General features: G+C 37.1%; 1 protein-coding gene across 3 annotated transcripts in view; it reads right to left on the bottom strand.

Annotated features, from left to right (window-relative positions):
- The window catches only part of KDM4C (lysine demethylase 4C), a 269,280-nt gene that overhangs the window by 106,373 nt on the left and 140,729 nt on the right, over positions 1 to 22,178 (bottom strand). For all 3 annotated transcript variants that reach the window (XM_037730821.1, XM_037730820.1, XM_017506883.2), the window contains 2 exons: positions 9,130 to 9,185; positions 6,845 to 6,953 (listed from right to left, as the gene is read on the bottom strand). In XM_037730821.1, the coding sequence (XP_037586749.1) occupies positions 6,845 to 6,953; positions 9,130 to 9,185 (165 nt within the window). The remainder of the gene's footprint in view (positions 1 to 6,844; positions 6,954 to 9,129; positions 9,186 to 22,178) is intronic.

Genomic DNA, 22,178 nt, shown 5'->3' with positions numbered 1-22,178 from the left:
TTGTGCACATTAACATTACTGATTACTGTTTAAGCAATAAATTTTCTCATCACTGTCAATGTTTATTATTTTCTTAGAATTTCTCAGTCTTTAAAAATATCTGAGCCTGTGAATAAATTGGTACATGAGTTAATGTGCAACACAATGACATTTTTTGATTGCTTTTACAACACTACGTCTTTTAGCATGATGAAAGATAATCAATATGTCTTTACATTTCCTAAAATGCATTAACAGAGGCCCTGTCAAATACAACTCTGATTCCTTTAGAAAGAAAGCCAAGTTGCTCATGAACATTGCTGTAATGTTAACTAAATAGAACTCCGAGTAATCTTACAGCACAAGAGGTAGACCCTATCTCTATCTCTCAATAATTATATTTTTAGTATTCAATAAATCTGATAACATGAGTCAGTTAGCAAGAGAACAGGTGCCTTCGTCTAAGAAATAGGAAGTGTGATGGTGTTTTCCACCCTTGATTCAACTCTTCAGATGGAATACCACAGTAAAACCACTCTATTTTCAGAATTGATGTATCTTTCAAAACTATAATCTTTGGCTTTCAGGTTCACTATTATTTGCCTTCAGGTACAAATTTTAAAGTGTACAGAGGCTTCTAAGCAGAAAAGTATGGCCTCAGCCAGATACTGAAAGGCTCGTAACTCAGTCATCACTGAAGTGTAAATTCCTTTTCAAAATAATGTTCTTCACTCAGAGAACGCTTGTGCCTGTGCTCCATTCACTTGTCAAATACAAATAGGAGGTCACTGAATGCCCAGGGGCAAATCCAGCTATTCCAAAATTCATTTCTCCCTCTATTTGGTTGCAGAACTAGGATTTCAAATGTAAAAGTGCTAAAAATGTCTACAGATATAGAAACCAAAGGCACTGTGCTATTCCACTGTGAGGACGGATGCATTTGTGACCAATGAACAATGCCAAGTTTTTAATGCAATGACAGCAATCACAATAGACATCCACTGCATTCAAAGATGTAATTTAATATTTGAATATTCATACATCAGTCCTATTTGAAAACTTTATCTCCAAATACAGTATTTAAAACTAATGGTTGCATTTAGGGTCTGCTACAACTTCCTAAGATTTCTTAAAACCCACAAACCTGCTTTGCTGGTTTATTTACAAAAATACCACAGATCTTTAATTAATCTAAGCTGCAGGAAGTGACCAACGTACACAATAAACATACAGCAACTGCCAGAAATCCATACTTTTTTTTCTCCTTTTGTTAGATTTTTCAAATGTCCTTCCCTTAAAGTTTATAATCAAATCTTTTCGTGGTGATCTGCTTCCAAAGCCTACTGCCGCCTTCTTTCTGTGTGATCATACTATAAAAACATCATTTGTTATCTCTAAAGTCCCATCCTTAATTATTCTTCCTAATCACTTTTATACTGTAAAAATAAAACAGGGCATTGTATGTTAATGTGTTTTTTATATATCTCTATGTTTCGTTGTTTTTGTCTTTGCACAATTTTGCTTTTCTTCCAGAGATTCAGTTATGACTACGGTCAATCAATCACACGAGTAGAGAAAACAAGACAGAAAGAAGAAAAGGAAAAAATTCTGAATAAATTCTAAATCTATACCATCCAGGGCCAGTTCTTTTCTTTTAGCCCTCAGGCACACCAATAACCTGTGACTTCACACAAATCCCTAGGCTGGCTATCCCTGAGCACACTTACTTACATAAGGAGAAGAAAATGTCCTCAGTAGCCTCCTATTGTCCTACAAAGTCCCAATGCTAGCGTATCTTCTTGATGAACAGAGAAGGTGCCACAAGGCACAGAGAAGAGGTTTACAGTAATAGGACTTGCCACAGGGATAACTTTTCCCAAACAGAAGAGTCATTCAGAAGCAAAGGAATTCATTCTAATCGGCAGGTATTACAAATACTAAGTAATATAAAATCTGCATTAAATATCAGAATGCTTAAGCTGACAGAGAAAATGGTTCTCCCTTTTCGATACGGCAGCCCTTTGCCCATTCAGGTAACATTTCATTTCTTACGATTTCTTAACATTTTCATTTCTTCCCTGTAACAGGATGCTTCTAGTTAATAATCTGGTAATTTCTGATAGCAACCTGTAGCATATTTTTGGCTGGGGCAGCAATTACGTTAATAATTACTTTACACAAAAGTGAAATACTGTTAAAGAAAAGGAAAGAAAGAACAAATTTAATTGAACGGAGACCACTATAACCAAACTTATTTTTCGTTAAATGTTCTAGTTTTTTTTAAAGTTAATTATTAAAATATTTAAAATTAGACACAGAATGAAAGAAAATAGAATGTCTTGAAAATAAGCCTAATGTCATCATTGTTGTCCATTTAATTGTATGATGAACAAAGGCCACACCTGTGACATTACCAAGCAAGGTGGCTGGATGAGCTAAAGGATCTCCACGAAGCACACACGATTTTAGGATCAACAAATCCACAGAAGAGCACCAAAGGTTGTTTTCCATTTGTTGTCATCTTCTACAAACTGGCCATTATACAAAAGGGGAAAAATCTGCTCAAGTAAACAAATCCTTTCTTATATCCTCCACAAAATTCTCCTTACACAAATAATTTAACAGAGGAGCTTTTCAAAAGCTGTAGGTTGAAGCTCTAAATAAATAAAAGACTAACAAAAGTATTACCAAAATATTCCACCTCTGCATAAATTCCAGTATTCTATATTCTAGAAAAACTGCTAATAATGAACATTTTTTAAATAAACGGCTTTCATATATTGGAAGACATTTTAAACTTATGCTTGCCCACCAGTCATTCTATTAGCCTCTTGCAGTTACTAGCTGTTACTAGGGTTGCTTATTACTTTTTCAGAAAATCTCTAACTTGCCCCAAGGGAAAGCAGCTCTTTTTATACAGCTAAATGAAAACTAAACTAAAAAACTGTCCTTTGGAATTCTTCAGTACTTTGAATGCATCACAAGCAGCACTTCCGATGTCTTATTGCCATTCTTTGGGCTAAAGCAGCTCAGTATACAACAATCCCCCCCCCCCCACCGCCCTATCTCTACCCCGCTTCTCTGTGTGGGCAGAGCGCCAGTTAGGCACTAGAGAAGGGAGGTGGTAGTTTAAGAACTACATAAGAAACTGGTGCACCAGCACCACCTGGTGGGGACTGAAGAGATGCAGCCCTTGCTGCTGCTTCAGGGATGAACCACTTATCCACTCGTTTTCAATCCCTAGCTGACCCAGACGTTCCAAGATCAGAATTTTCAACTAACAAGACGAGTACCGCATGCATGCTTCATAGGCTCTCTGGAGTACTGCTGGACTCTACGATTTAATCATATGTCCCCTGTGATGCAGCTAGCTCAAGTAATGCCTTGCTTTAGAGCAGTATGCAGAGATGTGTGTGAATTCTCTACTTTCAAAGAACAGTGGAAAGGCACAGGCCATCTGTTATTGTCTGATCAAAACCCTCCAGCCAGAATCATTTTAAGCCTGAAGCACAAATAATGAATAATGATTTGCTGCCTTTTATTCATTTCATAAATATTTACTCAGTGACTACTATGTGCATATACACATATATCACAGAATTTTAATCTTAGGTGAAATTTAATTAGTATTCAATTTGGTTGTTCAATTTCTATAAGAACAGGTAATGTTAAATTGCTAAATCAGATTACATAATTAATAATTATGGCTGGGCGTGATGGCTCACTCCTGTAATCCCAGCACTTTGGGAGGCCAAAGCAGACAGATCACAAGGTCAGGAGTTCAAGAACAGCCTAGCCAATATGGTGAAACCCTGTCTCTACTAAAAATACAATAATAATAATAATTATTATTATATAGTAGCTAATATGCACATGCTGCTAGACTTTATTGCTTTGCTGACATAACAGAAATCTGGATTTGAAAAAAGAAAAAAATTCCAGGATTGTTTTTAAAAACCTTTAAGAATGTCCATTCTGTCAGTCTTGAATTCAGTCCCTCCAACCAACATATTCTCTAAAAATGACAAATATTTAAAATATTCTCTTTATGTCTATGTCTTCCCTGTAGACCAGTGGGTTCTTAAATAAGGGTGATTTTGCCTCCCAGGGGATGGATGGTAATGCCTGTTTGGTGAAGGATGCTGGAATCCTATGATGCACAGGACAGTACTCCACAACAAAGAATTATCTGCTGTAAAACATCAATAGTGCCAAGACTGAGAGAACAAAAACTGTGTCTTATTCAAAAATATATACTATTTGGCAAGATAAGTGATAATTGTTTGGTACAATAAACTGATTATGACATCTAAATAATTCGTATTATTTTCCAGTTGTACAATTGGGAAGGCAGGGTGGACAGTCTAGGATTCAGAAAAGGAATGTCTACAGCTCCAGAAAAATTACTGAAACTGACATCAGCAGACACATATATATTTATGAAACAGGCAGAATAAAATAGCCTAGCTGCACTTACTTTGGCCTAGATGAACTGCCGCACAAAACCACTCTGCTTTCCTGCCAGCTATGAACTTGTTAGATTACCATTTAAACTTCAGAAGAATGCCTATGTCAGCAAAGTGTACCCTTAACACGACATACAGGGCAGAGCAACCTATTCCCTGGAAAAGTGTGTTTCATTCCCTATATAAGTAAAATGTATCATTCAAAGCCAGCCTCTCTGAGTCTGATCACCATGGAACATCAGTGAAGACTAGGGCACAGACACCGGACTACAGTGGACTCACAAGGGTGTTGTTTCCTTCCTGAGGACTCAGTGAAAAAGAATCCAGACTTCTGGTCGTTGCCCCTGTCAAACTATTAGAAACTGGATGATTCTTCCCCCAAATGAAGTTTCTTCTCATATTACTATTCCACTAAAAGTAACTACTATAAGCATTTTGATGAGGATAATTCTAAGAAACTTTCCATAAATATAAAATTATATGAAAAATAATCTGGTCTATAGGCTGCTTTTTTCATAAAAAAATACTTCATAGATATCAGCTTATATCTGTAAGCACAGCTCTGTGTTGTCATTTGAATAGACTTTAGGTGCTATGACACTCAGTTAAGACATGCTCTTTTTAAGGTACTGATCACTTAAGGAAGGAAACATTCCATGAGAAATACGTGGCATGCACGATCAAGATGAAACACAGCACTGTGAGGAAAGCAACAAGCTTTACCATCTTTAGATGCAATTATCATATTTCTAGCCACACACCCTGAAAGTGGTTGAAATAACCGGGCCGCCCTTCCCTGCTATTCTCTCAAAAATCCTTTGGGACTGGTGCAGGTAATGTTAAATGTTTAAGGACCTATTTAGGGACTAGAGAAGCCAAGACACAGGCCTGTGGAGGCAGCCTCAAGAACAGTGACTACTCCTTCTGAGGGGTACTGCACTGGTAACAGAAGACAGAAACAAAGGTGACTTTAAAAGGTGGTGTCAGACTTTGGACAAATATATATTACTTTTATAATCAGAAAAAAATTAAAATGTTAATATTTGTAACACTAAACATTAAATTATTTAACATGTGGTAGTTCAACATTTTTTTTGGATATCAGGTCTCATAGTCCTAAATCTTGCAAATGTTTTGTTTGTTTTTTGGTGTCTTTTTGTTTGGTAATCGGGGTACAAGATTTCAACCTTTCCTATGGAAGTCGAGGAGCTAAAGAATTATACTCCATTCTTACTACTTCTGATAGTCACTGTGATCTTTAGAGGGTCATTTAAATGGCCCACTCACTTCCATCTTAGATTACTAAACTTCCAACTGCCACATGCTGAGTATCCTGGGCCCACCGTTCATACCAGCCCACAGAATCATCAGTTCCATGAAAGGCCCACATACTTCCTACTGAAGTGAAATTCTTGATGGAGGTATGATGGCAAATAACGGTGTTCACTTTCACTTCTCAGAAAACAAGACAGTACACTAGATTTTTAGTTCCTATAAGACAGGCCCAGACATGGAACACCCAGCTCCCTGTTGGGGAAAAGAGCAGTGAGAAATCAAGCAACAGTCAAGAAGAAAGAGTCATGATGATGGTACCTGAAATGCTGTACAGTGGAAAGACCTTCAATGGAAAATAACAAGGACTTGGGAAATTCTAGAGTTTTAAATCCACCTGTAAGACGTGCTCCAATATATTAAGGTCATGCAGTTGAACTTTAGGGAAAGTTCTAATTAGGTATGCAATATAAGGGCCTAAACTAATGATCTGTTGGTTCATAACTGAATAAAACACAAAGTTACTTCAATGTTAGAGATAATAAAGGCCTATATTTTCAATGAAAAATACTCTTTATGGAAACCAACAGGAATATTTTTATGACAGTTTCTGAACAGGCCAGAGAGTTTGGCATATTAAGTGACTTGTACCTATTCATGAGTGAGAAAATATTTTTGTAATAATAAAAGTTTCTTTATTTCTCTGTGTGTCTCTTCTTGGTGAAGAGATAATGAAATTAGGTTAGATACATTTTGCTAGGTTAAGACCAACCAAAGACAGTCAAGAGAGAAAAACTAAACAATTTAAATAGAGTTAGATGGCTCACCTCCAATACTGACAAATATTACCAGATAACCTATAGTTTGAAAGTTCACATTAATTCAGGAAATGTATTAATATCTTTTTCCTCATTTCAGACAGAATTTGAGGAAGGCTGTATGCAGACTTACAATATAACAGGAAAAGAATCTGTAAGAATAAATAAATGTAGGCTAAAAGAAAATAAGGGTGGAAACAAAAGGAAGCTAGGAGAAAATGTATCTTGGAAACGTGTGCATTTACAGAAAAGTTCATAACTGGAAATTAACACTAATTTATGAGGTAAAAAAGAAGCTTTGCCACTCACCAATTTTAACCTCTGTAAGGGTATTCTGCCTACATCTATTTGTGTCCTTTCTGGGACATTAGTGAATCGAACTTCTGGGACCGCAACAGCGCACATGACATGGGCCCACCTACAGGAAAGGAGACATTAAACATCAACAAACGTTCCCTAAACTTACATACTTCAACATGGTGATGCCAATTCTCACAAATGGGAAAAACACAGATGAGCAGGAAATCCAAAAGCCTAAATCCATCACAAACAGCTTCTGAACTCTAAACCTCCTGAATGATACCTGGGCAAACCCAGTACCACAGCTGCCCAACAATACTGTACCATGAAGAGCTGGCACAGGTCCAGGACTCAATCCTATTAACATGCATGCATTTTTTTACACTTGATCTGGAAAATACTGAAATGTTGGTTTCTTATTTCATTTGACGCTGGAATAGGCATGTGCTTAATGTATTTAAGCTAATCAATATGTGGCAAAAGATTAGTTCAATTAATAAAAGGTATGACTGGCTACAGCATACAACCTTTTGAAATAATACAAATGTCATGAAGCAAACTTGTTCAAGTAGCAAAAATTTTCCAAAAGAATTAATGCTAATCTTTAGTTAATTTGTTTCTTGCTGCAACCTTACTATAGTCAAAGGAATCCGGAGACAAAGACAAATGAAGTTTATCTTGTACCCTTGTTTCCTACTTAAATCCTAGTATCTTCTCTCACATTCTGAAAAGTGACAACCTTCCCACTAATACTATTAAGTGTCTCATAAATGTTATATCCCAAAATAAATATAAAGAGCCATGAGGTTTGAAGAGATCTTGAAAGAATTGTCAAATCCATCAATCTATTTTTAAGCCAAAGCGTATTTACTTGACTCAAACAGCATCATACTCTATCCCGTCGTTCAAGACCACAGGAAGAAAGAACAAGTATCAACCCCACTGGGGTGTTCTTCCATGTCGAAATAAATACTATGATTCTATAGAAAACACTATTGTTTTCTGCAGTGGTCCAAGCATAGGAAGAGAACTTCTTATCACCTGTGTTTTTACAGGAACCATCTAAACCATCTCACAGTCTGGCATTCCCTGCAATATCCAAGAACAAATGAAGACTTTTTAGTACAGTGCCAATCATAACAGACAGGACCGTGAAAGAAGATGATCCAAAATTAAGCAAAACTTACGGTTCCTTACAATAAATTTTATCAATGTAATAATGATAAATACCTTCACTCCTCCTTCCAAGCAATCAGAAACATGTGCAAATGTATAGAATTATGCTAACTCCACTATCACATTATACCAGGAGTCCTAACTCCAGTGCCCAGGGGGTCAGGCGGGATGTAAGCAAATACACATATACTAAGAAATCATGGTGAACTGAGGAGCACCTGCCTCACTGACACTGGGTTCTCATCCCAACTTGTTATTATTGCTTTACAGGGATACACAATCATTTTCAATTAAAGGTGAAAATCTGGATTTTTATGTAAAAATCTCTCAATTTTAAAATTTTAGATGAAATTTATAAACTACTGCATGGGTCCAACAAAACATATCCTGGACCTGAATCCAGCCCTCAAGGGCCAGCCTGCAAAATCTGCCTAAGTTATTTTGACATGTCTCTATTCCAGTGGACCCTGAAATATGCTTTGGCCCCATTTTCAATATTAAAACCTGGTCATGAAAATAAAAATAAAATCCAAGCAAACAGTCATAAAAACTAGATTGGCTTCCTTTTATGTTCACTTACGACCCTCTTTCAAGACTTTTCATATTCTCTACCTGATCCCTTTAAATCTTAATATTAATGTGTTCTCCCTATCTTTTCTAATTTAGTCATTCTTGTTAATTTGCTAATGTAAAAAGTGAATGGTTTTGTTTTATTATCATCGCTATGACTGATTTAATCAGAAGATCACAGTTTCACTTTCTCAGGTATGCCCTGTTTTCAACAGACCAATAGCATCCATCATATTAGACACCAGGATTCTAATGGCATCAGGATGATAAGGACTGCCTTCAGTCTTAAAACTCTGCGAGTAAAAGAGGGGTTATTTATCACAGTGTCAAATACAAAGAACAGAAGCATAACTTGGACTACTCTTGCCCAGCAGAGATGAGAATGCTAACAGCAGACATCTCTGAAGTACAAAATTCCAACCTCAGATCTGAGCAGCAAAAGCTTTGAAACCATGTATACAATGAGAGGTAAAGTGAACTGTCATCCAAAGGTTCTAGAATGAAGAAAGAAAAGTAATGAAATTCAAAACAATTAATGTAGTACTTACTTGTTGTTCTTAGTTTGCTTAAGAGCACCTCCTCTCAAATTGCAGAGACAGCATTCCTGGGGAGAGGGGGAGAAAATACCACACGATGACCAGACCCACATAACAAAAGTCATTATCATTCATCTAAATAATCTCAGAAATACTAATTTTTCATTCTAATATTAAAACCATCAGGAATTACATTAAGGTCTATCTCTGACAAGTTCAAAAAGAAAGGAAAGATGGAGGGAATGGTAAAGGTACACCCCCCAAATGTTCAGGGTGTAAATTCTCCCAGAGGGAACCATCATGAACCTGGTATCATTTTAAATTGACATCATCATCAAAGGAAAGCTGTGACACAGAGAACGTGGAAGTCCAGATAAGTATGTGCAAGAATTCTAGAGCAGAGAATGCACACACAATGGCGTAGGCTTGTGCTCTGGGAATTCACTCCTGGATACAGCGTGGCTAATGAATGGAGACTGGGGAGGCTTCTCTCTGATACAAGGATAAGCAAGAGGCTATTTTTTAAAAGATATTCTTTTCACCGAAGTACCATTTGGGCCTCACTCTTTCTGTGGGCAAATAGCATTGGAGGGTGTTCTGATCAGCCCCCAGCTCTCCAGCCCGAGAAAACGGCAGCATGAAACGTTTTGCTTTATCCTTCCTACATAAGCTTATCCTTTCAGCAATCTTACGTGTCTTTGCTTAGCATGGAATTTTCCACTCCAACATGACTCCAATTGCTACAAATATAGATTGTGTTAGTTATTTCTCACTACACTCTCATGGAAAAGACCAGGAAAAGCAGGACTGAAGAGCAGTGCACTGCCTTCTCCTAACCTAAAATGTTTTTACATTAAATACCTAAGTAAAATTTTTAACTTCAAGTTTGTCTTCCCAATTTTCTGCATTAATACATTTTTTAAATCGGTGTAAGTTATTTGGGTTTTTCTTTTCCTCCCAACTTTATACACAAAATCTCTTTACCCTGTCCATTAAGGTGATGTCCTTTAACAAATTTTGACAATTTTGCCTAGCTTTACAAGGAATCCATCTAACTGATCTACTATGAATGAGATGTGAAACTTCATAGCTTTTACTTTTCTGAGGAGAACAATACAGAAACAACTGGAAAGAATCATATATCTGTTTAACTTTTGTTAGGCAGTAATAAATGCAAACAACCAGAATGTCCAACAGGTTTGTGTGTCTGAAAAGTCTCTGTACCTCTACATGAAACTTCCTGGATTCACAGTAGTAAAAGATACACTGTGTGTATTGAGTCGAATCCATTATAAACCCAGCTCAAGGAAATAACAACTCATGAAGAATTTTCTCTATCCAGGCCACAAAGCCATATCCTAGAGGCCTTCGAATCACTGGTTTTGATGAATCACACCAGGAAAGCAAAATTTTACTGTCCAAATACTGAAAATGAGAACTCTGGTCATTCATTTTATAAGTTCTCAATTTTAGGTTTTTTTCCAGTAATTTACCACACTTTCTACAGAGAAAGAGGGGGTGAGAAAGAAAATGAATGAATGAAAATAGAAACAAAACTTAAGGTCAAGTGCTTTCGTTGTATACATGAAGATGTTAGTATCAAAGTGGGAATACAGCAAAGAGTTGTGAACTGTGAAGCACTCAGGCTTTAAGAGAATTAGATGTCTGATTAATGAAACTCGTAGTGAGAAGCCTAAAGGGACAAGTTAGGAAAGTTAAATACAGTGCAGCAGCATGAAAGGTGCTTAAAAGCACCTGATTAGGATCATTGACAGGTACACATGGTCTAGAGCACTAATCTAGTAAGTCCTCTAAAATAGAATGTGTAGGCTCAAGATTTTAAATGGAGTTAAGATTCTCACCCAACACAAGAAGAAACTCATTCTTTCTAGCCTCCCCTCCAAGCCACAGAATCTAACAGACGATCCCAAGTCCTTGGTTCACCAGACCTCTTAGCACCATGCAACACTGTTGATCCTTCCTAATGATTTTCTCCCTGTGGCTTCTGTGACTCTTACACTCCTCATTGTCCTCGTGCACCTCTAGTTGGCCCTCAGCTTCCTTTAACAGGTTTGTCTCTCACTCTCCTCAAACGCTGGAATTTCTGTAATAGGCCATATTACTTCTCTCTCCACACACGCCTGCTGAGCAAGTGACCCACTACTCTGATTCCAGTCACTCTCTATAAGCAAATGGCTCACTCCTTAATCCTTAATCCCCTTAGGTATCTGGCTGACAGTGCCTCAGGCATCTCAAACACACATGCAAAACATGTCTTCTTCCCAAGCCTGTACTCACCCTCTGTTTCCATCAGTGGTGGCCACCATTCATTCTAGCTCATGCTGGAGGACATATTTTTCCTCTCATCCGTTACATCCAATCAACTGAGTTCTGTCAATCCCACCTACAAATGTACCCTGTTCTCCCCATCATCACTGCCATCACTTTCACTGACAGCCCCAGTATCCTTCACCAGAGTAAACTATTGCAATAGCCACCCACAGTTACTCTGAACTCCATGAGAGAACGTTTTAACACTTAGTTCTTAATATGGCCTGAGAGGGCTAGAATCATCAGGTCTTGACCTTGGCCAGCCTCACTGTGTTTAGACACCTCAAGGACCTCCATGAGGTTTCTTCTGTCCTAAACACTTCAGAACCAGCCTACTCCACTCAACAATAAGTAAACTAAAAACATTCTTCACATCTCAACTTAAATGTTACTCCCTCAAACAAGGATCCCCAATCCCCTGGCTCAGGTACTTATCTCTCAGCCATTCCCACTGATACTCCCCCTTTATTATTACTCTTGCAACTATTTGTTGCATGCTATCTGCTGCCCTCACCAAACTGTAAACTCACTGAGTGTTATGAGAGTATCCATCAGTTTAATTGCTCTTACTCTATTACAATATCCAATATAGAGTATTCCCTTAATATGAGTGTGTTAAATAAATAACAAAACATGGCAAAACAGGAGAGAGTGAAAATCTTGAAAATTAACACAAAGGATTGAAAAAATGAAAAGATCTTCAGAATCTCCACAGTGCCCAGAGAACAGACCCTGCAGAAGGGAAAGTCCTAATCCCACCCTCAAAACACTTGAAACCTGAGTGGACTTAATTAAACCAAAGTTGCAATAAAGCACATGCCCAGCTCAAATACAAATCAGATTGACTTCACCCCACTGCAGGAACCTAAGAGATAAAGCAGCACACCCTTTATGGAAATGATAATATTCATTTCAGTCATCACAGTCGAGCACACAATCAAAAAAGTACAAGAGGCTGGGTGCGGTGGCTCACACCTGTTATCCCAGAACTTTGGGAGGCCAAGGTGGGTGATCACAAGGTCAAGAGATTGAGACCATCCTGGCCAACCTGGTGAAAACCAGTCTCTACTAAAAATACAAAAATTTGCTGGGTATGATGGTGCGCACCTATAGTCCCAAGTACTCAAGAGGCTGAGGCAGGAGAATTGCCTGAACCAGAGAGGCAGAAGTTGCAGTGGGCCAAGATTGAGCCACTGCACTTCAAACTGGCAACAGAGCAAGACTCCATCGCGCAACAAACAAACAAACAAACAAAACAAGATATACTAAAAGGCAAAAAAAATTTATATGATCAAGACAGGAAATAATAAAATGTTGATTTCATTGGCCAGATTTAGAAGGAAACTGGAATTGGTAGAGTAAAAGTTTAATGAGTTTAGAGACAAATGAATAGGAAGTACAGTCATCCCTCAGTATCCAAGGCAGATTGGTTCCAAGACCCCTCAGATACCAAAATCCAGAGGTGCTGGAGCACCTTATATAAAATAGCGTAGTATCTGCATATAACCCATGCATATCCCCTGTATACTTTAAATCATCTCTAGATTACTTGTAATGCCTACTACAATGTAAAGGATATGTAAATTGTTGTTATACTGTATCATTTAGGCAATAATGACAAGAAAAAAAAGTCTGTACACATTTAGTACAGACACTACCACTGTAGGCCTAACTACATTTCTGATCCACTGTTGGCTGAATCCACATATCCACCTATGGATACAGAAGGCCAAATGTATAAGATTGAAAGACAAAAAGAGATTTATAAAAACCAATACCGATCTATGAGGAAAAAAGTAAACTATCCAATTTATGTATAACTGGAGTACAAAAAGGTGAGAAGAGAGAAAATGGGTGAGAATATTGGAAGAGATATTGGAGGACAAATTTCCACAACTGATAAAAGATAGCAACCCACAGATCAAAAAATTGCAGCAAACTCTAAACAGATAAATATAAATAAAACACTCCCGATTACATAGCAGTCAAAATTCTGAAAACCAAATTAAAAAAACATACCTTAAAATCAGAGAAAAAAAAATACATTCAGTAAACAACTACATGAGTTACAAGTGACATCTAACCTGAAATCGTGAAGACAAACAGGCAATGGAACAGTATCTATTAAATACTACAAGAAAAAGCTGCCAGCCTAAAATTCTACTTCCCAAGAAAACATCCCTTAAAAATAAAGGCAAAATAGAAACACTCTCAATGTGATAAAAATCCAACAGAATTTGTCCCCAGGAGATCCACATAATAACAAATGCCAAAATAAAGTTCTTCAGAATAAGGAAAATGAAATCATGAGCTACCAAGGATCAGCAGGAAGGAATGAAGAACTCCAAAAATACCTGGGTAAATATAAAATCATTTTTGAGTATCTTCAACACACACACACGCGCACACACACACACACACGCGCGCACACACAGGCAGGTAGAGAGAGAAGGAGAGAGAGAAAAGGAGGGAAAGAGGGAGAGCGGAAAGGAAGGAATCGGAAAAAGAGAATGAACAAATTTCATTAAAAGACAAATGCTTAAAACAAAAATAATAACACTGTGGAGTATAGTATATGAAGAAGTAAAATTTAAGATAAGACCACCAATAAAAGGGAAGTGCTAATGAAATTATAGTATTGTAAGATTCTTACACTGTTCATTAAGTAGGATATTATTTGAAGGCAGAGTGTGGTCATTTAAAAATGTAAATTGTAATTTTTGGCAACCGCTTTTAACAAAGGCCTCTAAAAATTTCCAAATATTGCATGCTAAGAAACATAAGCTCACAATCAAAACTCAAAACACATACAAAAGCTATGATTCTATCAGCAAAAAATAATAGCGGAATTAGATACAAAATGATCCGAGCCACAAAATGTAAAATACGTACAGTTGGCCCATGAACGACATTTGTCTGAACTGCATGGGGCCATTTATGTATTGACTCTGCCACCCCTGAGACAGCAGGGCCAACCCCTCCTCCTATTCCTTTTCAGCTCACTCAATACAAAAGAGGACAAGGATGAAGACCTTTACGATGATTTATTCTACTTAATGAAAAGTAAATACATTTTATCTTCCTTATGATTTTCATAATAACATTTTATTTTCTCTAGCTTATGTTATTGTAAAAATACAGTATATAATAAATATAAAATATAAACTGTGTGCTAATCAATTGTGTTACATCAGTAAGGCTTCCAGGCAACAGTAAGCTAATAGCAGTTAGGTACTGGAGGAGTCCAAAGTTACATGCAGATTTTCAACTGCATTGGGGGTCAGCATCCCCAACCCCTATGTTGCTCAAGGGTCAGTTGTATTTTAACAAGTTTTTAAAAATAAATAAGTGTATTAAAAATACAAAAAAGAGACTCTAAATGACAAATTCTATTTTTAGAAATCAACCAAATAGAATTCTAGGAACAAAAAAAAAAATTGAAATTAGAACTATAAATAACATATTGAATAGCAGGTTACTCTTAAAGACAGAATTAGAGAGCAGAAAGACAGACACTAGCCAAAAACTCATACCAAAAACTATTCAATAATGGTATTCAAAATGTCCAGATCCAACTGAATAAAGTGTGTGTTTATGTGTGTGTCCCTGACTCATAAGAATATACTCCAATAGATTTACAGACCTAAACTTAAAAACAGAACAGACCTATATAAGTATTATAAGAAAATATAGTCAAATATATTGAAGTTAGGATAACTATGGCTTCTTAATAAGACATTTAAAAGACAAGATACACATCAAAATTTAAAAATTGTAAAGAATAAAATGCAACATAATTAACATAAAATAACATAAAACACTCCCAGTAAATATATCAAAAATTGTTTTCCAGAAAATATTTTTAAAGCCTACAGTTACAAAAAATATGTGAAGAATTCAATGACTCTTCTTGCCAGTGATCACGTGAAAAGAAAACCAACTTTAAGAATAAAGATGAAAAAGGAAAGAATGAGATCTAACCTCAGATTTTTAAATCAGAAAACATCCAGGGGCATGTAAGCTGTTATGATGGTTTTAGAGAAGAATTTGGCATTGTCCATTAAAATTTAAATGCACAGAAATATGACTCAGTAGGCTGACTTCTTGCAATCTACCCTAAACATTGAAATCTATGGAGAAGGACCATATAATAATTATCATTTCATTTCTGTTTCTAATGGAGAAAATAGTTACCTCTAGGGGGAACTAGAATTATCAGAAGCCTAAATTTTATTTGCAATGTGCAAATTTTTGGAATAAAGCTTGAAGTTTCAAATAGTAATGAAAATGACATGGTAAATCCATAACCACTGAGATATTAAGAATTACAAAAAACAGTATGAAGGAAAAACACTAAGGCAAGTTAAACAAATTGTGGGTCCTTGACAGCAAGCCATAACACTAGATTATAATACACAGAAAAGAGTTGAAAAGGCTGGGCGCAGTGGCTCATGCCTGTAATTCCAGCACTTTGCGAGGCTAAGGCGGGCGGATCACCAAGTCAGGAGTTTAAGACCAGTCTGGCCAACATGATGAAAGCCCGTCTCTACTAAAAATTAGCTGGGTGTGGTGGTGCACACCTGCAATCTCAGTTACCCAGGAGGCTGAGGAAGGAGAACCACTTGAACCCAGGAGGTGGAGGTTGCAGTGAGCCAAGATCATGCCACTCCAGCCTGGGCAACAGAGTGAGACTTTGTCTCATCTCAAAAAAGAAAAGAGTTAAAAGGCCAATTGACAAAATAGCTTAAGTACTTTTCTGTAAAAAATAAAATTTGAGATTTTGAGAGTGTTGGAAATGGGAGCCTTTCCTGATAATATAGTATCTAGTTCCTTTGTATTAAAGAAAGAAAACCCACAGACACACAAAGAAATTAAACCTTTTTACAAGAAACATGTACATTTTAAAATTAATATGACTGTGGGTATTTATATTTTTTCTTCTATTTTCTTTTAATTAGATGAAAATTTAAAACAGGCACCTATGATCTCTTCTAGACTCTTTCAGTGTACTATAACTTCTTTCCAATGTATCCTATGGAGATATCAAAACTGTTCAGTCTTACAGAACAAAATAAACAAATAAAATCAAACAGTCTGTGCTTATTGCTAGCCTTGTTTTATCTTATGTTTAATGAGCATGCCTTTCCAGGAACAATAACACCCAGTACAAAATGATTGACTATTATAAAGATGTGGATATATTGCTAGTCAATGTTCCCTATAACAAAACAAATATATGTATATATACTAAAATGCCTGTTACAACATGATTACTCGATAAGGCAGCTGCTATTTCTATCTCCAAAGAACAGCATTTAAAAAGCCATTCTGCTATATATTTTTTTCCTCAGGGTGGCTAAAAGATGAATGAAAAAATATAAAATCTGATCATATTCTGAACAGTTTTGTACTTTTTCTAGTGAGGTCCTGTTTGCTCTCCTAACACCACTGACAAAATCCCCTTTTAATAATACCAGATATTTTAAAAATTTGGTTTCATAAAAAATCACCACTGAGATGAACAGTTAGTACAGCAATTCATAACATGGAATGATTTCTTTATGGCTCAGTTATTAAACCATGTAAAAGAGTATTTATAATCAAAATGCTGACACAACATTAACAATGGTGAGAACAGTATTGTTATAATATGGCTATCACAGTTGTTCATTATTTGCAGCCGAGGGAAATCATGTTCCAATGTCTCTTCTATAAAACATCAGTTAAAGAAATGCCAATACCGACATCCTCAAGCTGTTGTAAGAAGCTCTCATTTTAGCTAGCATATCCATAAGTGCCACTAAAGCCAATTTTCAGTGTCGTAGAAAAATTATTTGATTGAAGTACCCTCACAAACATACCCTCATTTATCTGACATGCTCATAACAGAAACGCAAAACCGTAAAATAGGGCTGTCTGAGCTGGGAAAACAAAGAGTAATTAATCACATTAATGGAAAACCAGTGCTCATCAGCAAGTCATGGGAGAACCATTTCTGGATATTTGGTTCATTATCAGGGCTGAAGAAAGTACAGGATCTCTCACTGAAGGACAAAGCTGGTTTGAGTCCCGAGTGATTATAAAATTGAATGACAGGTGTCCTGCAGTACCTCTTAAATGGAAATTCCACAAATTTGGAAATTCCAAAATTCACCTCTAATGAATTTTTTACTGGTAAGTAAATTCTCACGCTTAGTGAAAATATTCCTTTAATTCAACAAATATTAATTAATCACCATGATGTGCTCTAGACCCTGAGCAACAGGAGTGAACAATAAAGATCCTGCCCTCACAGTTGACTTAATGTAGACAAACTGAGTGAGTAGATCAAGTGGATGCTAGAGAGTAGTGGGTGCTGTGGGAGCAGGCCATGGGGTTATCTACGGAAAGAGGGATGCAGGCAGATCCTGACCTTTTCTAATAGGAAAGGTGGTCAGAAAGTAAGAGGAAGAATATCTGATAAGGCTTCACAGGCCACAGAAAAGGGTAATGGCTTTACTCTGACTGAGATGGAAGCTCTGATAAAAGTCTATGCAGAGCAAGGACATAATCTGACTCAAATCTTAGGTGAATCACTCCAACTGCTGTCTGTTGACAGCCAACTACAAGGGGTAAGTGAGTATCTGGAAACTTAGCAGATTATTGCTATAATCCAGGAAAGTGGTAATGAACAAATCAGACATAAGTAATATCAGCAGCGGTGATGAGAACTGGCCAGGATTCTAGATTCATTCTGAATGAATTAGCTAGCATATCCATTCATTCTCTGTGTAGAGAAGATGGAACTTACTGTGGTGTATGAGAGAAAGGAAAGCATCAGATAGAAAGTTTTTGGCCTCATCAGCTGAGAGGCCTGAAGTCCCATTTGCTGGAAAGGAGGAAGCCTACAAGAGAAGATCTGGAATTCCATGTGAATACCCACACAGGGAAGCTGCACTGGAAGCTGGCTATATGGACTGGCAGTTCAGGAAAGGTTGAGTGAACATATAAAGGTACAAGCCACCAAATAGTAGATGCTGTTGAAAACCACCAAAGGTATGAGATTGAATGAGATCACCAAGTGGGTTAGTACAGAGAAGAGCCCCTAGTTCTGAACGCTGGGGGGCAATAACATTGCCAATTTCCGGAGATGAAGAAGACCCAGCTAAAGATAGTAAAAATAAGTGGTGGTAAAGTAGAAGGAAAAGTATGAGACTACTTGGTGCTAGAGGCCAAGTGAAAACATGCTTGAAACACAAGGTAACGATCAACTGATGATGCTGGTGAAACAGGTATTTTCAAGGAAACATGCAGCAAAGCCCACAACTAAAAGAGGGTTAAGGGAGAAGAGCGGGAATTTTAAAGAGTATAGACAAGTCTTTCAAGGAGCTTTAGAATATAAGAGTACAGAGAAATGAGGTGGTAGCTGGCATGTGAGAAAAGTCAAAAGCAGTCTTTGCGTTTGAAGAAGGAAGCAACAATAGCAGTTGAGTATGGTAATGAGAATGATCTAGAGAGAGGAGTGTTGGTGATGTGGGAGACAGAGTGAAGAATTAACAGAACTATGATCCTATGGATAAGGGAGAGGATGGCCTTAGCTAGGAGCAGAGAGATTATGCATATGACACAGCCGGAAGCTTGCAGAAGATCTCTTCTAACGGCTTCCTGTTTCTCGGTGAAATATAAAATGAGCTCCTCAGGTGAAAGTGTGGATGCGGGAGGAAGAGTGGAAGTTTCTACAGAGAAAATACAAAACGGTCAACCAGGGAGTAGTAAAGTTAAGATGGCGGGAATGCAACTATCAGTTACTGTGCCCCATTGAGGACCCATTAAATTTACAAAATGAAAGTGAGAGCAACCTGCCTGCTAAGTATTTCTCTCCAGCCACATTCAGCTACAAAAGTGCAAGTATAGAGTACATAGTTAGGAAGATTTGATTTATGGTGAGGAAGAATAAGAAAGTAGGAAAGTGACAAGGGAGTTGAGGGTATATGTAAGGAAATGTAGCTAAAAACAGAAGCAAGGACATGAGGGAAAGAAGAGACTGACAATTTGGGAGTGTCACTGAATCCTACTTTTACAGTGAAGTTAGAGAATTTTGCTGGAGTCCGGGAACAAAAGAGTCTAGGCTAAAGAGTGACAAAAGAGGCTTAGACAGAGTGAGGTGCCTGAAATTGAGAGATGACACTGGGAATGCAACATACCTGTGGAATGTGAAACCAATGACCCTTTGAAAAAGCTGTCTTTCTTTTGAATGTTGTATTCCATATTATTCTAAAAACAAATTATTTCAAACTTAGCAGTGTAAAACAGCACAAATGTATACAGTTCAGTAGATCAGAAGTCCAAAATGGATCTTACTGGGCCAAAACCAGTATGTCAGCAGGGCTCAGTCCTTTCTGGAGGTTCTAGGGGAGGATCCTTCTGTGCCCTCTCTATTTCCCATAAGCCATACACATTCCTGGGCTCCCAGCACTCATCCTCCATCTTAACAGCCAGCAACAGAGAGTCAAGTTTTTCTCACATAGACATTACTCTGACCTCCTCTTCTGCCTCCCTCTTTGACATTTAAGGACTTGTTTGACTGAACCCACATACTCCAGAATAATCCCTCTGTCGTTAAGATCAGCTGATAAGCAAACTTAATTCCACCTATTATCATAATTCCTTTTATATGTAACATATTAACAGGTTCCAGGGATTAGGAAGTAGAACATCTTTGATGGGGGAGGGGTACATTTTTCTGCCTACAATAAAAACTGCTGGCCAAAACAAAACACACACAGGAAGCACAGCTAGGAGCTAAGCTGCCACCGTGGCCTGAGATGGGTGTCTCCATCTCATGTTTCCCATTAGTACAAATATGCAAGTTAATTAATTGTACTTAAATGCAGTAAAGGAATGAATGCTATTTCCGATGATATACAGTTGAGCTAAAAAATTAAGTAGTTTTGAAAATCTTGTTTTGAATATTTCCCTGAAAAACTCAGTGACTCACTTAAACCATGCACATCTCTAAAGATTTCCAGAAAGTAATCTTTTAAGTGAAGAAGCCCTGTATTCTAACCAACTGAAAATATTGAGAAAGTTATAATATACAAACTAAATTTTCATTATTTTTTGCATTCTAGAAATGTAGTTTTCCTTCATGTAATTTACAACACTAGCCAAGTAAACTTACTATATTTTATCTATTTAAATATCATCAGACAACAATTTACATAAAAGAGAACAGAATAGAAAATCATGTTCTGTTTATTTCACAATACATGTTTTTTTTCTGGAGTTATCCTTCAAATGGCATTACTGACAATGGTATGAAAATTAATTTGAAGTGTTCAGAGCATGGCTCTGGTAGCTGTGTTACAAGCCAGGCACATATTAAGTGGCAAAAGGCATGTATAATTTAAGACTGGTCATAATTAATCTACATGGAGCTTACTACATTTACGTAATAATATTTCCAGGATCCTGGGCAAAGTGCTCCAAGATGACCACACATCTTAACTTTGTTAACATTATACAACATTTGGTTTTCAAATAAAAACCCAGCTGGCTTATTCTTTCTTCCCAGCATGACCACTGACAACAAAGAGCAAAGTACCTGATTTCAAATACCTAGAAATAAATTTAACCAAGAATGTGAAAGACTGCTATAAGAGAAACTACAAAAAAAATGAAGAAAGCAACTGAAGAGGATATAAATAAATGAGAAAACATCCCGAACTCATGGATTAGAAGAATTAGCATTGTTACAAAGACAGTATTACCCAAGGCAATCTACAGATTCAATGCAATCCCTATCAAAACACCAATGACACTCTTCACAGAAATAGGAAAAAATAACCCTAACATTTGTATGGAACCACAAACAGCCAAAGCAATCCTAAGCAAATATCAAAGCTAGAGGCATCACACTACCAGGCATCAAACAAATTATACTACAAAGCTATAGTACCCCTAAACAGCATGGAACTGGCATGAAAACAGATACATACATAGAGGGAACAGAATAGAGAGCCCAGAAATTAGCCCACATATCTACAGTCACATAATTGTTGACAAAGGTGCCATGAAAACTCATTAGGGAATGGACAGTCTCTTTGTTGGATAGTACTGGGAAAGTTGGGTATCCATATGGTGAAGAATGAAACTAGACTCGCAACTCTCACCTTCTACAAAAGTCAACTCAAAATGCATCAAATACCTGAATGTAAGATCTGAAACAATAAAACTATGGGAAGAAAAATAAGGGAAACATGTCAGGACATTGGTCTGGGAATGATTTTAAAAATAAGACCTCAAAAGCAAAGGCAACAAAACCAAAAATGAACAAATGGGATATATCAAACTAAAAAGCTTCTACATATCAAAGGAAACAATAGAGTGAAAAGAAAAACTACAGAATGGGGAAAAATATTTACAAACTACTCATCTGAAAGAGGATTAATATCTGGAATACACAAGGAACTCAAATATCTCAACAGAAAAGAGGAAAAAACATCTGATTTAAGAACAGGCAAATGGCCAAGCACGGTGGCTCATGCCTATAATACTAGCACTTTGGGAGGCCAAGGCAGCCAGATTACTGGAGTCTAAGAGTTCAAGAGCAGCCTGGGGAACATGATGAAACCTCGACTACTAAAAATACAAAAAATTAGCCAGATGTGGTAGCGTGTGCCTATAGTTCCAGCTACTTGGGAGGCAAAGGTGGGAGGATTATCTGAGCTCAGGAAGTCAAGGGTTACAGT

The sequence above is a fragment of the Cebus imitator genome, unplaced genomic scaffold (assembly GCF_001604975.1).
Source record: "Cebus imitator isolate Cc_AM_T3 unplaced genomic scaffold, Cebus_imitator-1.0 Scaffold364, whole genome shotgun sequence".
Lineage (NCBI taxonomy): Eukaryota > Metazoa > Chordata > Mammalia > Primates > Cebidae > Cebus > Cebus imitator.
This window is presented reverse-complemented; position numbering and strand designations above follow the sequence as displayed.